General features: G+C 39.0%; 1 protein-coding gene across 8 annotated transcripts in view; it reads right to left on the reverse strand.

The window, feature by feature from the left end:
• The window catches only part of RALYL (RALY RNA binding protein like), a 562,192-nt gene that overhangs the window by 64,227 nt on the left and 481,395 nt on the right, over positions 1–16,570 (reverse strand). For all 8 annotated transcript variants that reach the window (XM_025179532.3, XM_075920454.2, XM_006112993.5 and 5 more), the window contains one exon: positions 6,836–6,868. In XM_025179532.3, the coding sequence (XP_025035317.1) occupies positions 6,836–6,868 (33 nt within the window). The remainder of the gene's footprint in view (positions 1–6,835; positions 6,869–16,570) is intronic.

The following is a 16,570-nucleotide window of genomic DNA, read 5'->3' on the forward strand; positions in this document are numbered from 1 at the left end:
GGGCTGAGAGCAGCCAGTCCTCAGTGCACTGTCATGGCCCCCAGACAGACCTCAGTGCTGTTTGGAGTGTGGCGCCTGCCCCTGCAGCCCTTAGCCCAGCCCGGAGCATGGTGCTCTAGCAGCAGTTTAAAGACCCAGGGCTCCAGCCACCAGTGCTGCTACTACTGTGGCAGTGGTGGCAGCCGGAGTCCTTGGCCCCTTTTAATCACCAGGCTCGGAAGCAACTCCCCCCCTTTTCCCTCTCCCTGTTGGTAGGCCTGTGAGGGAGCAAGTTTACAGCAGGAATTGGCACTGCTTGTTTAAAAGTATCTTAAAACAATTCCAATTTTTGTATTATGAACTGTAGTAGGGTTGCCAGATGACTTAAAAAAATACCGGACTCACTTGATCTCAGATGGGGGGGCTGGCCAGGCGGGGAGCGGGGCTGGCCAGGAGGAGGTCGGGGGGAGTGAGGCTGGTCAGGGAAGATTGGGGGAGAGGGGAGGGAATGGCTGACAGGAAGCAGGGCTGGCTGGGAGGGGATTGCGGAGGGAGCGGGGCTGGCCACGGGAGTTCGGGTTAGGGGGGGAGAACTGGCTGGGAGGGAGTTGGGGGGGAGCGGGGCTGGCCGGGGCATATCGGGGGTGGGGAACCGGACGACAGGAAGCAGGGCTGGCTGAGAGGAGGCTGGGGAGAGTGGGGCTGGCTGGGGGGAATGAGCCAGAGGGGAGGGGGGGGAGAAACCAGCTGGTGGGGAGCGTGGCTGGCCCAGGCACATGCAGATCCCGGGGTGTTGCCCATCCTGCGCATGGTACCGGCAGGGCACACTGGCGAGTCCGGCCCCAGGGAGTCCATTGCACTCCGGCTCCGCCCCCACCACCCTCCTCTCTACTGTGTAGTTGCGTACTGCTTGGCTGGTAGACACAGTCACGCAGTGTGAACGTGTCTACCAGCCAGGCAGTATGCAACTACGTATTGATATTCATGATAATAATAACATGTAATTAGAAAATACCGGACGTTTATATGTCCGGTATTTTCTCAATTTGTTTCCCGGACAGAAAGCTCAAATACTGGACTGTCCAGTTCAAAACCAGACACCTGGCAACCCTAAATTGTAGTCACCTACACTGGGGGGTAGCAAGGTGATTATGCTAAAGCAGAACAAGGCTCTCTTCTATTTCTGGAATATGGTGTCTACGCATGGAGTTATTCAGGAATAATTACTTTGCACCTCGTACATATCTTGATCCTAATTAACTGTCAGGTGTAAACAATGCCTAACAAATTCTGACCACTAACTCAATTCACATCCCATTTCATCCCACCCCTTGTCCACTTTCCCCATCCTCTGATCATTCCTCTTCCAAATTTGTAACATTTAGCATACATGACTTAGCTTGAAAAAAGATCTGAAATATCAGCAGTTTGGATTTGATTTTTTTAACCATCTACACAAAAGGAGGAGAAATAGCTTGAATCTTAGCTGACAAGATATTTAAAGCAAATGGATTTGCAAAGCCAAGCACAGTGAAAAGCTACTGCCTACTTATCAAGGAACAAACCTATTCTGTGCAGCTGGCAGGGGCTGAAAGTCATAAAAAAATATCAGCTGTATTTCTCACTCTTCCTTTCATATTCCTTCTGAATGGTAGCCAAATGTGACTTATTAAATGGCAGCAAATGAGGCACAATTTTTTGGCAGTAGGGGAATTAATCATTGTAACAATTTACCCAGAGTTGTGAAGGAATTTTTTTAATCAAGACTGGATGTTTTTCTAAGAAAATATGCTCTAGATCAAGCAAGGATTAATTCAGGGAAGTTCAATGGTCTCAGTAATAAAGGAGATCAGGCTAGATGATCACAGTGTCCCTTCTGATTGGAATAATCACAGCTCCTTTGTTCAGGAGATGTAGGGACTATTGACCACATGTACTCCAGCTTGCAAACTGCCTCAGGAGGGAGGTGAGGGGCATGGAGGAAATGGGCATCATTCTCCTTCACATTTGCCCATGGAAAAGGCCATGCTGGGAAATGGGAATAAACATCACACCATGTTAAGGGCTTGTCTGCATGGAGACACTCAGGAAAGTTAATCCAAATTAATTTTCAAAGTGGATTAAAATAAACAGAAAAAAGAGTTTGCCTACATTGTGTGGTAATGTATACTGCAGGTGTATGATTTCTAAAGCAAACTATATATAGCTGGCTAATAGGAAACATACTGGCACATGCTAAAAGTTCTCGAGGGCTTGAAACAATGACGTGTAGTCCAAACTTCTAGTGCATGCCAACAGGATTTACACAGACCAATTAATGCTCAACATATCAGAGCATTTTAAAAGTCAGATCCTGTAGTGCACGTTGCTGCACTATGTAACACGTCCTATGGCTACTGTTATTTTGAATAAGAATTGGTCGACATTAAGAAATTAGCTCACTAAGAATAGATACCTCACTCAGGGGTGTGAACAATCCACTCCCCCTAATGACACAGTTAAACCAATCTAGGCCCTGGTATATACAGTGCTAGGTTGATGGAAAAACTCTCAAATTGATGCAGCTGCCATCTCCCAGAGAGGTGGATTACCTATGCCTACAGGAGAAGCCCTCCTGTATCAATATAAAACGTATCTTCACTGAAACACTACAACAGCACAGCTGCAGCATTTTAACTGTAGACAAGCCCTAAATTCCTCATGGGGGCTTAAAGTGGCATAACTACACTTCTCTAAATTCACACCATTACTTAATTCGGATTAATTTTTCTGACTGCCCCCATTGTAGATAAGCATATGAGACAAGTTCTATGCTCACCATAGCTCCCATTGGGGCAGTACAGCTCCTCATCACTTTTACACTCATCTCCAGGAAAATGCCACCATTAGCCTTGGCATGTAGGCTGCTACATTTAATATTGCTTTGCACTAGCATGTGCAGGCACACACACACAATCATGAAGAACCTTACTGGTCCTTAGCCTAGACTCTGCAATAATAATATTAATAATACAAATGTATAATTATCATCTGCTACCAGTCAAATGAAAAGGTGCGAGCAAGTCTCCACTGCATCAGGGAGATAAATGAAAAGCTGACTTGCAGAACAAATCATGTGTTGGCATCCACAGTTAATTTAGATAGCTGCTTTGGCCTACTCTAAATGTAAGGGACATTATAGGGGTGCACATGTGCTATTCTAATTAAGATTGAACAAGCAGTTCTGTGACAAGCACTTAGGCTGTGTCCAGACTCCATGCCTCCATCGACGGAGGCATGTAGATTAGCCAGATCAGAAGAGGGAAATGAAGCCGCGATTAAAATAATCGCGGCTTCATTTAAATTTAAATGGCTGCCCCGATCTGCCGATCAGCTGTTTGTCGGCAGATCGGGAAAGTCTGGACGCGATGCCCCGACAAAGAAGCCTTTCTTCATCGACACAGGTAAACCTGGTTTCACGAGGCTTACCTGTGTCGATGAAGAAAGGCTTCTTTGTCGGGGCATCGCGTCCAGACTCTCCCGATCTGCCGACAAACAGCTGATTGGCAGATCGGGGCAGCCATTTAAATTTAAATGAAGCCGCGATTATTTTAATCGCGGCTTCATTTCCCTCTTCCGATCTGGCTAATCTACATGCCTCCGTCGACGGAGGCATGGAGTCTGGACACACCATTAATGTAATTTCAAGGGTTTATAGCAGCAATGGGAAACCTAGAGTAGTGCATGGGCCACATGAGTTGCCCCCCTTCATCCCACTCACTAGGCCTCAAGATTGTCTTAATCAAGACAGACTCTTGGGATAGCTTTGCTAACAGTACCGGTGTACCTAGAATTTGTGGGGTGTGCTGATTAAATCAGCAATGTTTTGACTGAATGCAAAGGGAGTACGCGGCTCTCACGGTCAATGTGTGCAATCAGGAAGCACCTCACTTCATGTGCCCTGGCTTTATGTGCATGTCACTTCAGTAATATCTGTAGGAAAAAACCCGATGTGGATGGAAATCAGTGGAATCTGGCAACCCTGCGAATGAGCAACAGTAAACAAAATGTCTCACGTGCCACAATAGAACTTTGATGAGCTGCATGTGGCCCACTGGCTACAGGTTGCCCACCACTGGTTTAGAGCATTAACTATCATTCTGGGTTGAAACCTGCAATCGAAGGTCTCAACAGAGGAACAAAATATGAGCAAGTTAAAACAAAAATCATTTTGCAATTCGGTGGAGTAAATCCATGATTCGGCACTAAGGAGAACTATTTGCTCAGGCCAATGGGTCAACAAGTCTGCTTCTTCCTGGTTACACAGGGAAAGGCAAAAGGCAAATACATAGGCAAGGATGTTTCAGATGAGGGAAGTGTTTGCATTTTGACACAGGCTAATTACAATGGAGCAAGACAATGCCTTATTAACAGACATGCCCCAGACAACCCACTGCACAGGTCTGCACAGAGCCTGGGTTTCCTCGGAGGTAGCTAGTTTGGGCAACAAAATCATAGACCCACTATGTTGTGTTGTGGGGTGGGGGGCAAATGAAATCTGCAGAGTGGTGGCTAAAATAAATGCAGTATTGTCAACTTCAAGCATCCAAAATAATGAGATTGGCTCCCAAAATAATGAGATTCAAAATAATTAATTATAAGATATTTTTCTTTATCTTCCTTCTGATTTTTAAGCCTCTGTGGTACACTTGTGCCAAGTTTCATTTTTTTAATACAACCACAAGGGATATAAACATATTTTTAAACGAAAATAGAGATTTTTATGTAATCACCTGTCTTCAGGAGCAGGACTTTGAGAAAAATTCCAAATATTGTAATAATTGATAAACTGTGAGAATTAGCAACACAAGTTGATGACATAATTCATTTAGTCATTTCAAATTATGCTAGTGCAAGAGAAAATGCAAAAATTAAAAAATATTTTAGTCACTTAGGGTGTCTACACTGCACCTGTAGCTTGAAATAAGCTATGCAATTTGAGCTACGCAAATTGTATAGCTTATTTCGAGTTAATTTCGAAATAAAGCACTATTCCAAAACATCCCTTACTCCTCATGGAATGAAGTTTACAGGGATGTCGGAATAACGAGCCTGTTATATTTTGAAATATCAGGCTTGCTCAAAATACACAGAATAGCTATTTAGGGATACCGGAAGTATCCTACAATGCCTCTGCAGTGTAGATGTAGCCTTAGATTATGTCTACACAGCAGGGCTAAAGTCGAATTAAGCTATACAACTTTAGCTATGTCAATTGCGTAGTTTAAGTTGAAATAGCTTAATTCGGCTTTTTGTGCTGTTTTATACAGCAGGAAGTCGAAGGAAGAACACTCTTCCTTCAACTTCCCTTACTTCTCGAGAGATGAGGGTTACATGAGTCGGAGTAAGAATTCCTTCAGTTCGACATTATTTCAGAATAAAGGGTTGGAGTGTAGACACGCATTTTGTTATTTCAGAACAACATCAGTTATTCCAAAATAATGCCGTGTAGACGTACTGTTAGACACTTCTGAGCACCTACAAAAAATTATTAAAAGAAAAAAAAGTATGCAATTAATTCAAGATACGACCAACAAATCTTTACTTTATATGACAGGCACAAAGAAAGATTAGGCATAATCTTGCATACATTCATGTATGTAACTTTATTCCTGCAATACTGCTATTTTCATAATTGACAGCTCACATGAGTTTGGCTACTCATGGAGAGAAATGTTTGCAAATTCTGGTCCCTTTTTTCATTAAACTTTTGACTCCATAACTAACATGTTACTCTTGTTTGCTTTTACATATACAGGTTATATGGAACATTCTTTAATCCTTGGTTTTATACTATGGTTTGTAGGCTATGGATCATTTATTTTCCCAGATAAGCTTTTACCAGACTATTTTTCATCAGGACCCCTTTCTCTGTGGTGTATATTCTTAGCAGTATACAATACTACAGTTTTGAGGACTGAGAAATGAGGAAAAAGCATGAGGGAATGTGAGGAGTCCAAGAACACAGAACAGGATAGAAAAAAACAAGAAGAGTGAAGTGGAAATAAGAAAGAGAAACAGTGTGTTACAGTAGATTTAGAGAAAAGTGACAGTAGATTTAGGGAAAAGTGACAATGATACAGGGAAGAGAGACTAAGAAGAGTTCAGCTGTGACTCAAAAATAAAATATTAATGTGTACCTTTGTGATATACAAACATAGGTGCATTTACCATGTGAGTACTCTTTTCCAGAATACAACATATTTCAACAGATGAATTAATAGCTTGAATTAACAAAATATGAAAATTGCTGACAATGTATGTGAAGTTACAAGTTTTATAACTGTTTTAATAGACAAACCCATATACACATGCTTCATAAGCTTGAAAAGATCTGATTTTATATTTTATAAATCTGAATGAAAATACCAAGTTGATAAAAATATTTGTAAATGTTTGCATTAGCAGTGACATTTTAAAAACAGCATGTTCATTGTACTGAAAATACTGTCAACATTCATATTAAATTAATACACTTTGATAATATGCAATTCATATTAACTGAAAGAACAAAAACAACTACTAATACAACTGTGCAGCAACTAACATATATGTAAATTTTCCTCTGTTCATTTCAGTTAATCAACAAAGGCAAAACATTTATTGTTATTTTTGGGTGGAAGGAGAAATAAATAATTGCTGACATTTATAAATTAAAATTGATGCTTTCGAAGCTTAGATACATAATGAATGACATTTATGTGAGGGAACTTAGCATTTCAACATTGTATATTTTACAGGGTCTAATAGGGTCAACAATATTGCATAATGGTTAAAAAATATATATGTACATATACACACATATAAACTTACTCACCCAACAGACAGGAAAGGTTCCTTTGAATCAAGTCTGTTAAGAAAATAACAGATATGTAAATATAAACACATATAATTTATAACATTTAAATTACGGAATTAAAAGGCTCCATTGGATCTACTGCACTTTTTTTTTTTTTTTGGTGATAATGCACAATTTGGCAGCTATACCAGAACATCAAGGGCTTGATCCAACTTACAATGACTTCAGTTGGCATTGGAGCACAATGTTTATACAGCAGCAAACCTCAGGCCTGATTCAAACTAAACTAACTTCAGGGTGCATTTCTCAGGAAGGCCACTTGTCTTTTCAACCCTTTCATATGTTCCCACTTTATGCTCCCTATTTGCCTGGGAAGTCTCTCTCCTATGCTCCAGTTAAGCATGTTCTAAATTTTAATATTAAAAATAAGCATATATTTAATTTAGGTTTAGGGATGTAAACGACTAGTCGAGGGACCAAACAAATTCTACTAAAACATTTGTCAGTGACTTTTTAATGAGAGTGATAACCAAACAGAAATGGTGGCATGTGTCTGGAATTTTCACTACCACAAAACCCCATAAAAAAATCACACTAAACAAAAATTCCGCAAAATAATGGATTTAAAAAAAAAAACTCTGTCCCCACCCCACAATTTTATGATGTAGAAAATATAGTAAAATTTATTCAAAACAAAATTATATTTAGTACAAACATTTATAATAATGTTACCAAAGTTTGTTTTAAAAGATGTATTCCTCATAGCACTTTCTAAAGACAGTCAAGTATTACTTTTACTTCAAGTATTATGTCCACTTTTAATAATGTTCCTCAACTTTTGCAAAGCACTTAATTCTCAGGAAGAGGTTTTTAAGATTACTGGTGGGAACGCTTAAGTGTCTATCTTGCTCTTGACACTTAGATGCATTATACCTGAAATATAGTTTCCTGGGACTGAAACCGGAGATTTTTATGCAATTTTTACCCATTTGCCTTAAGTAAGGGTTGAGTAAATGCCAGAAAACCTGCACAATGTACTTTCTGTGCACATTTCTTCCTCCTTTCCAGCACTTAAGAATAGAGTCATCTATCTCCATGGTAGTGTATTGCACTTTTCAGGTCTCTTTGGGGTTGGGATTCATTGTAGAGGGAGGAAGAAGGCACTGAGTGACCCTCTGTTGATGTATTTTTGAGTAGATATATCATATCCCAGGAAAGGTACTACAGCCTAACCCTATATATATTACTTTTACTGCAGAACACCTGGACAGTCACTAGTCATGTAATGCTATGCCAAATTGGCATGAACTAGGATGAGCACTGGGGGCCTCCAAATAAATGGCCTTGGCTTCCTCCTATAGCATCTGTATTTTGGGGGCGTGGTCCATCTGTATGGTGCAGTTCTATTCCCATTGATAATAACACAGATAGAAGCTCTGATGATTTCACCGTTTCCCTTTTCCTTATCATCCCTCTGGAGGGTTTTACCACAAGAGGGGGGTTATCCACCCTCATAAGAATCTCAATATTTTGCCTCTGATATTTTCTTCAGAGCTATAAAGAAGAAAGAGAACTGAAAGCACGGCTGTGTTTTTGTGCAGTCTTACAGCACCAATTTTGTCATGAGAAGAGCTATGGCACATCAGTGTTCCAATGAGGGACATAAATCTGATGAGTACAATATTTGATGCAACACTCTCTGGATAAAATACTGCAATTAAAATCTATTTCAAATTAATTCTCAAGATGGAATTCAATTGTCTTTAAACTATGCTGGCCTAAGTTTGACTCCCTCTATATATTTGACTCTTAAGTAATATGCAGCATTATTTTAAATTAGCTGAAATGTTCCAAGTACTAAGGGAATATAATGATCCATCGGCCTTTTATTTAAACTGCTAGTTCACAGCATACCAAATTAATATAAAGGATTTAAAACTGCAACTCCATGTAAAAGAATATACTACATCTCCTTTAGTGGCAGTATTTATCTATCCATATTATCAATTAAAGATGTTAAGAAGCGGGTAATCGACTAATGGTATAGTCAATACAATTAGTATCAACTATACGATTAGTCAATAGGGGAAGGCGGGGTCCTGGACCTACCCCCGCTGTTTAAATGTAGTAGGAGCTGGGCATGCAGGCAGCCTGGCTCCTACTACATTTAAACTGCAGAGCCACGGTGGGGTTTGGTCTAGGACCTGGCACAAGCCGAGACTACTCTACTTTGTAGCTCCTCCCCCCCCCCCCCCCAGTGATACAAGGTAGGACATATCCTTGGACCAAACCCAGTCTCTTTCTAGTCCTGAACTTGGGAGTTGGTTGTGGGCAGAACCCAGGCCCGTCCTCTACTCCAAGTTCTACTCCAGAGACCCTATAATAGCAGCTATTTGTAATGTTTCTAACAACAGCTGTGTGACAACCACAAATCCCTGGTCCACTTCTCCACAGCCTTCGCCAGCACCTTCCTTACCAGAGGTTCTTCCTCTTGGTATCTGCTTGCACTTTTGTCTCCCAGACTGTCCACCACACTTACTCTCATCAGCTCCTTCCTCACACACTGAGCAAACAGAGGGGGAAGCCTTTTTAAACCATTCTCAACTGACTTTTAATTGATCCCCAGGTATTCTAATTAGTCTGGTTTCCTTGAATCTGTAAGCCTCTTAATTGGTTTCAGGTGTTTTAATTGGACTGATTGCTCTGACTGATTCTAGTAGGTTCCTGCTGGTTCTGGATTAGCCCTTTCAGTCTACCCTGGGAACAGAGACCGATTTAATCTGGGGCTCATATATTTTCCCCCCACTACTTTTCTATAGCCCTCTGGCCTGTCTCTGTCACAAATGACATAATGAAATTATTTTTTTATAACCTAGGGCATATTGCTATGTCTAAAATCTGGGTGCTAGAGCATCTCTGATTTGCAATGTTTTTATCACCCATAAGCTGCATTACTCACAGGGGAAAATGTCTTATGCAGGAATCTCAACAGCACATATACACTTTTTAACATGTTGTATAGTCCTTGGCCTCTTTTCGGTAGACCTAGTAGCACAACAAACTTGATCCCATGTTCATCCTCTGATACCTTTGTCATGAAGTAGATGTATTTCTGTTTCAAAGTTTCTAAAACAAATTCATTTTATACTATAAAAACTAGATGTCAACAGTCTCTACAACAACTATCTCTATAGTCTATTAAGAATTCATAGATAGGAGACTAGAAAAGCCTCAGGTATATCCTAAACCTTTAACCTTAGCATAATTATTCAAGTCTAGATTACAGGAAAGAGGCCTTTTTTATATCTGGGACACAACCCAACATACATAAATCAATTTCATTTCAGGCTAAACCAGCCCATCTCTCTTTCCCAAAATCTATTTAAAGGAAATCTGGATGCATCATTGACAACATCATTATTATACATAGGCAAACAGAATCAGCTAAATGGTTTTCTAAGATAACTCATTTAGAATCAATAATTGCTTAGTGCTGATGATTCAACATTCATAGCTAAGGAAAGGATAAAAAAACACTAATATTGTATTTCTATTTGCTAGTTATTCTGCTTCCTCAAGTATGACAAAACAGTTTACTATGGCCCAAACAAAGCAAAGTTCAGAAATTAAGGCTTACAAAAATGACTCCTGTTTCTGTACACCAAACTTGAGAACAAATTTCTGAAAGTAGAGAACTCAGCATTTTTTGAAAATGAGGTCCCTTTCAAGATTTACTGTCTTTGGAAATGGAGTTTGAATTTAGTATTTCAGCTTGTTAGGATTTCCAGACTAAAAATATTGATTCCATTATACTTACTGAAAGCAGCTACATTGAAGTTGGCATGCATACTTTCCTGCTGCTTTGGTAGTGTCTGTTATATTCTTGAGGTGGCCAAAAGGCTTCTAAGGCTATGTCTAGACTTCAGGCTTCTTTCAGAAGAAGCTTTTCTGGAAGAGATCTTGTGAAAAAACTTCTTCCGAAAGAGAGCGTCCACACTGCGAAAGCGCATCAAAAAAGTGATCTGCTTTTTCTACAGATAGCGTCCACACTGAATGGATGCTATCTCGCATGTAAGCTGTGATTACTATAGGCAGAATGGCCACAAGGGCACCTGTGCTTTTTCCTCTTTCATGTCCACACATGCCTTTTTCTGAAAGAGCTCTTTCGGAAAAAGGCTTCTTCCTCATAAAAAGAGGTTTACCAATGTTGGAAAAAACCCTGAGTTCTTTTGATTTTTTTTCAAAAGAATGCAATTGCAGTGTGGATGTAAGTGAAGTTTATTTGGAATAACTGCCGTTTTTCCAAAAAAACTCTGTCATGTAGACATACAATAAGAGACTGACTGTTCATGCTACTTCCATGGAATGTCTAGTAGCACAGGAAACAGTATACTCAAGGGCTACGTCTAGACTGGCATGATTTTCCGCAAAGGCTTTTAATGGAAAAGTTTTTCCGTTAAAAGCATTTGCAGAAAAGAGCGTCTAGATTGGCACGGATGCTTTTGCACAAAAGCACTTTTTTGCGAAAAAGCGTCCGTGCCAATCTACATGCGGTTTTGCGCAAGAAAGCCCCAATCACCATTTTTGCAAAATACATTTGTGCAAGAGGGCTTTTTCCCGAACAGGAGCAGCATAGTATTTGCTCAAGAACACTGACAATCTCACATTTGATCGTCAGAGTCCTTGTGCAAATTCAAGCGGCCAGTGTAGACAGCTAGCAAGTTTTTCCGCAAAAGCAATTGCTTTTGTGGAAAAACTTGCCAGTCTAGATGCAGCCAAGAAGAACAAGAGCTTCTTCAAAAATCATGGAGGATACTCTAAAATACATCATTGAGTGGAACATACTTACAGTTACATCATGCTCCAACTGAATTTATAAATAATAATATGCAAAATGGCCAAGAGAAAGCGAAAAATATGTCACTTGCTGATATTTGGTATCTGTTGATGTGCAGAACCAGGCAAATGGCTTTTAGCACTGTGATAGGCAATACAGGGTTTGAATTTAGTTCTTCCTCCACCTTTTGTTTTAGGGCCACTGTTACACTGGAAGAATCTTAACAGTTCAGCTTTATATTATAGTAATGTAAGGAAGATTTCCTAGTTTAAGTTGGTAGTTGAAGTTAATCAAGTGGCCATGTAGTTTTATGGTATATTTCTTATGATTGATTTGGTTGACCTATATTCATGTAAAACTGTTCTGTCCTTGTGTCCTCTGTCTCTTTTAGAAACAGAGATTTAACAAAAATACATGTTAACTCACAGAAAATAAAGCATAGCAAGCATAGTTCTTTGTTCATCATTGACCCTTTAAATAAGTTGATGGTTGATGCTCAAGGACAAGTTGGAATTTTTTTGTGTACATTTTTTAAAATAAAAAATGCAATTTAAAAAAAATCAATATATTTAGGAAAACATGTTGACTTTGACGAAACTTTCCAAGGTGAAAAGATTTTCGAAGCATAATATTTTTGTATTGGAATTTTTTCTTAAGACTAACTTAAAAACAACTATATCATACCAAAGGTTTGTCTAGCCCAGCATCCTATTTTCCAACAGTAGTCAATGCCAGGTGCCTCAGGGGGAATGAATAGAACAGGTAATCATTTTAATTTACATTTTATGTTATTTGAGGACCATTTTTACTATTCTACATTATTTCATGTGTATATTGCACCACTACTACTAACATGCCACAATGTAAAATAACATAAAAGATTAAAAAACTAAAATTAAATTTCAAACTGAAAAACTATAATTCTAATATGGAAATCTGAAACTTTCCAGAATGAAAATTTTTTTAAATTGAAAATTTTCAGAAATTCTATTTTACAAAGCATTTTGAAAACAGTATATTTTTTCCTTCATTTCTATTTAGAAGAAAAACAAATTTCAGAAAGTCAAAATTTCATGCAAAATGTAAATTCCAAGTTGTGACCATCTCTAGTTACCATTCAAATGGCCAGTCAAAATATATTTTGAATTAGTGCGCCATTCATGGTTAATAACTTGGATTGTACAATTAACCTGAAATCTTCCTCTCCCCTGGACCTGAGAAGCATTCGCCATGAAAGTTTTGTCAAATCCGATACGTTTTTTCTAAAAATTTTATTTCTGACAAATCAGCATTTTCTGATAAAAAATTGTAATTGAAAAATTCCTGCCTAGCCCTAATCTAGAAGTTTAGATACTATCCTAGGGTTCCATAAGCAGCACTATAATATATGCATCTTTTATTATAAAGCATTTTCATATTCCTTGAAGCATTAACTACTGCCCTGTACTATAAGCAGAATACTGAACTACCTGAATTCAAGGGATGATCTAGTATAGCTAAATTTTTCAATATGAAGATGAAAGCAATACGTGGAATGTGGCAGCCACAACATTTTTTCCAATAATTTTAAATCATTTAAAAATCTTTCCCTTTGTGCTTTAGGTAAAACTCTCAGGCTGTGTCTATATTGGCAAGATTTTGCGCAAAAGCGGCCACTTTTGCGCAAAATCTTGCCACCTGTCTACACTGGCTGCGAGTATTTGTGCAAGAACACTGACGTTCTAATGTACGAAATCAGTGCTTCTTGCGCAAATACTCTGACACTCCTGCTCAGGGATAAGCCCTCATGCGCAAATATTCTTGTGCAAGAGGCCAGTGTAGACAGGCCACGTTAATTTCTTGCGCAAGAAAGCCCAATGGCTAAAATGGCCATCAGAGCTTTCTTGCACAAGAGGGCATCTATACTGGCACGGATGTTTTTGCGCAAAAGCACATCTTTTGCGCAAAAGCATCCGTGCCAGTGTAGACACTCTCTTGTGCAAATACTTTTAACGGAAAAACTCTTCTGTTAAAAGTATTTGCGCAAAATCATGCCAGTGTAGATGTAGCCTCGAAGAAATAAACAACTGCAATATTTAGTCTCTGTTTATTTTTTTCTGTGCTGGGTATCATGAGGGAGAATTGAAGGTGGTGACATTGTTTTATAAAACAAAGACATAAAGTATAATATTCTTTTCTCCATTAACATAATAAAACAAATATTTTATTTAAACATACACAAATCAAACATAAAAAAGCACCTTTTCAGGGACATGGGCAACTTTGCCACATATTGAAAATACAAATGCTAATGCAAAATAAAGGAAGCCAAACAGCTTCCCTAAAACAGGAAAGAAAACAAAAAAACAAAACAAAAATCAGCCAATACTCAAGCCCAAAATAGCATCCTTCAATGCAATTTCTTCTAATGGGCAGTGTCACTGCAACCTTTCATTGACTGTATTACCCGAGGTTAAAAGTGTATGTACATTTTTAACAGAGAGAGTAATGCTCCACAGGGGAGTAACTTACTAAGGAGTGTGTCTGATTCACCATCACTTGAGGTATTTAAATCAAGACTCGGTATCTTTTTACAAGATATGTTATAATTCAAGGTTATGGGCTTGATACCGAAATTACTAGGTGATGTTCTATGGCCTGTGCTATACAGGTCAGGCAAGATAATCATTGTGGTCCCTTCTGACCCTAGAATCACAGAACCATAGAATCCTAGAACTGGAAGGGACCTCGACTGGTCATCGAGTCCAGTCCTCTACCCCCACAGCAGGACCAAGCACTGTCTTGCTCATCCCTGATAGATGTCTATCCAACCTTCCCTTAAATATCTCCAGTAATGGAGATTCCACCGCCTCACTAGGCAACTTATTCCAGTGTTTAACCACCCTGACAGTTAGAAAGATTTTCCTAATGTCCAACTTAAACCCCCCCCCCCCTTGCTGCAGTTTGAGCCCATTGCTTCTTATCCTGTGATCAGAGGCCAAGAATAACAATTTTTCTCCCTCCTTGTAACACCCCTTTAGATACTTGAAAACTGCTATCATGTCCCCTCTTAGTCTTCTCTTTTCCAAACTAAATAAGCCCAATTCTTTCAGTCTTCCCTCAGAGCTCATATTTTCTAGACCTTTAATCATTTTTTTGCTCTTCTTTAGACTTTCTCCAATTTCTCCCTTTCTTTCCTGAATGTGGTGACCAGAACTGGACACAATAGTCCAGCTGAGGTCTAATCAGTGCAGAGTAGAGTGGAAGAATGACTTCTCGTGTCTTGCTCATAACACTCATGTTAATACATCCCAGAATCATGTTTGCTTTTTTTGTAACAGTCACATTGCTAACTCATATTTAGCTTGTGGTCTGCTATGACTCCTAGTTCCTTTCCTGACCTTAAAAATCTGTGAATCAAGAAAGCATGAATGGAGGGAAAGTGCAGCTCTTCCTTCTCTCTTGGGCTTGGAAGAACAGTTCTGGCCCTATATCTCCCCTTCCTCTTTAGCTACTGCAGTGAGAGCTCCACTTCCTGTTGCAACCTACATTAATTATGGAGTGCACCTAATGCATTCCAAAGAAGGATTTGGGGACAGAGTGGTTGGGACAGGAGTAATTATATGAGGAACATTGAATTTGTTTTGTACTTTCAATAATACAGGTTGGCAGATGCTTCATCTTACATGGAAATAATAAGTTGATCTGGCCCATGGAAAGTTTCCACAACGAGGGCTAGAACCCCTGAACCTTGGTGCCCTCATGTGGGGCAAGAGCATCTCAGCTGTAGGGAAAATCTTCAAGATTCAGGCTGGAGTGTGTCACATGCCGAGTTCAGTGTGAGTGAGGTATGGGCTTGTTTTTTTTTTCTTTTTTCTTTTTTTTTGCTTCCCATCTTGGGAGAATTGGGAGTAGATGAGGTTTGGGTTTTTGGTTCTGTGTGACCCCCGACTGTTTTTTTTTCTGTGGGTCAGTGGCAAGAGACCGAAAAAAGTTTCATTTTTTAGATTTTTCATGTCTAAACAATTCATAATTGTTTCAGTATATTAAATAACATTTACAACCAATCTGATGCATTTAGTTGTGAAATATGTATTGATTTTTTAAAAATAAAACCCTTCTCTTTATTCCTAGATACATTTTAAAATAATAAAATTATCCTTTCACTACCAGATATTATTTACAGGGATTCCAAGCATTTCCTGGATGTGATTATGGTAAATTGTTGTCTAATCTTTGGCAGGTGAGGAGTAATAAATTATACTTTTACTCATATCATTCACTTCCTCGCACATCAAAGAAAACTATGCAAAAGAAAAAATAGCTAGGTTGTTTACTATCAACAGCACAAAACTGGGATTTTCATCTCAGTTCTTGGGACAAATTTTGCCCACAAGAGAATAATCTTACATTATATTCTAAATTGTTAAGTCTCCAGCTCTGACTGATTTTTCAGTGATGGTGAATACAATGATAGAAAGCACTAGAGACTGATAATGACCTAGTTAGTCCCACAAGGGGAAGCAAATAACATACCATTTTTTTCCTATTAGCAAATGCCCATTTTTGCAGCCACCATACTGGGAGACAGATGAAAAGATGTATAAAGGCCCTTCCCATTTTAGAGTTTTGAAAATAAAAGGGAGAGAGATGGGTGAATTCATAACATTCTTCAAATAATCCATTCTAAAAAGGACAGGACATTCTCTGAAAGCATTCCTAGTGAATTTTTATGCCTATGCTAAACCAGACTATACAGCTGGGTGAATATTTTAAAAATATCACAAAATTCACTGATTAAATTATTCAGCAAGTATTTTTTGACCAGGTCTAGATGCCTGTCTTAGGCTTTTTTTCTGCAGGACTCCTCTTTGTGGTAACTTATCACTCAAAACAGGACCAAGTTTTAAAAACAGATCTTACATATTGGACATAGT

The sequence above is a fragment of the Pelodiscus sinensis genome, chromosome 2 (assembly GCF_052426305.1).
Source record: "Pelodiscus sinensis isolate ZL-2025 chromosome 2, ASM5242630v1, whole genome shotgun sequence".
NCBI lineage: Eukaryota > Metazoa > Chordata > Testudines > Trionychidae > Pelodiscus > Pelodiscus sinensis.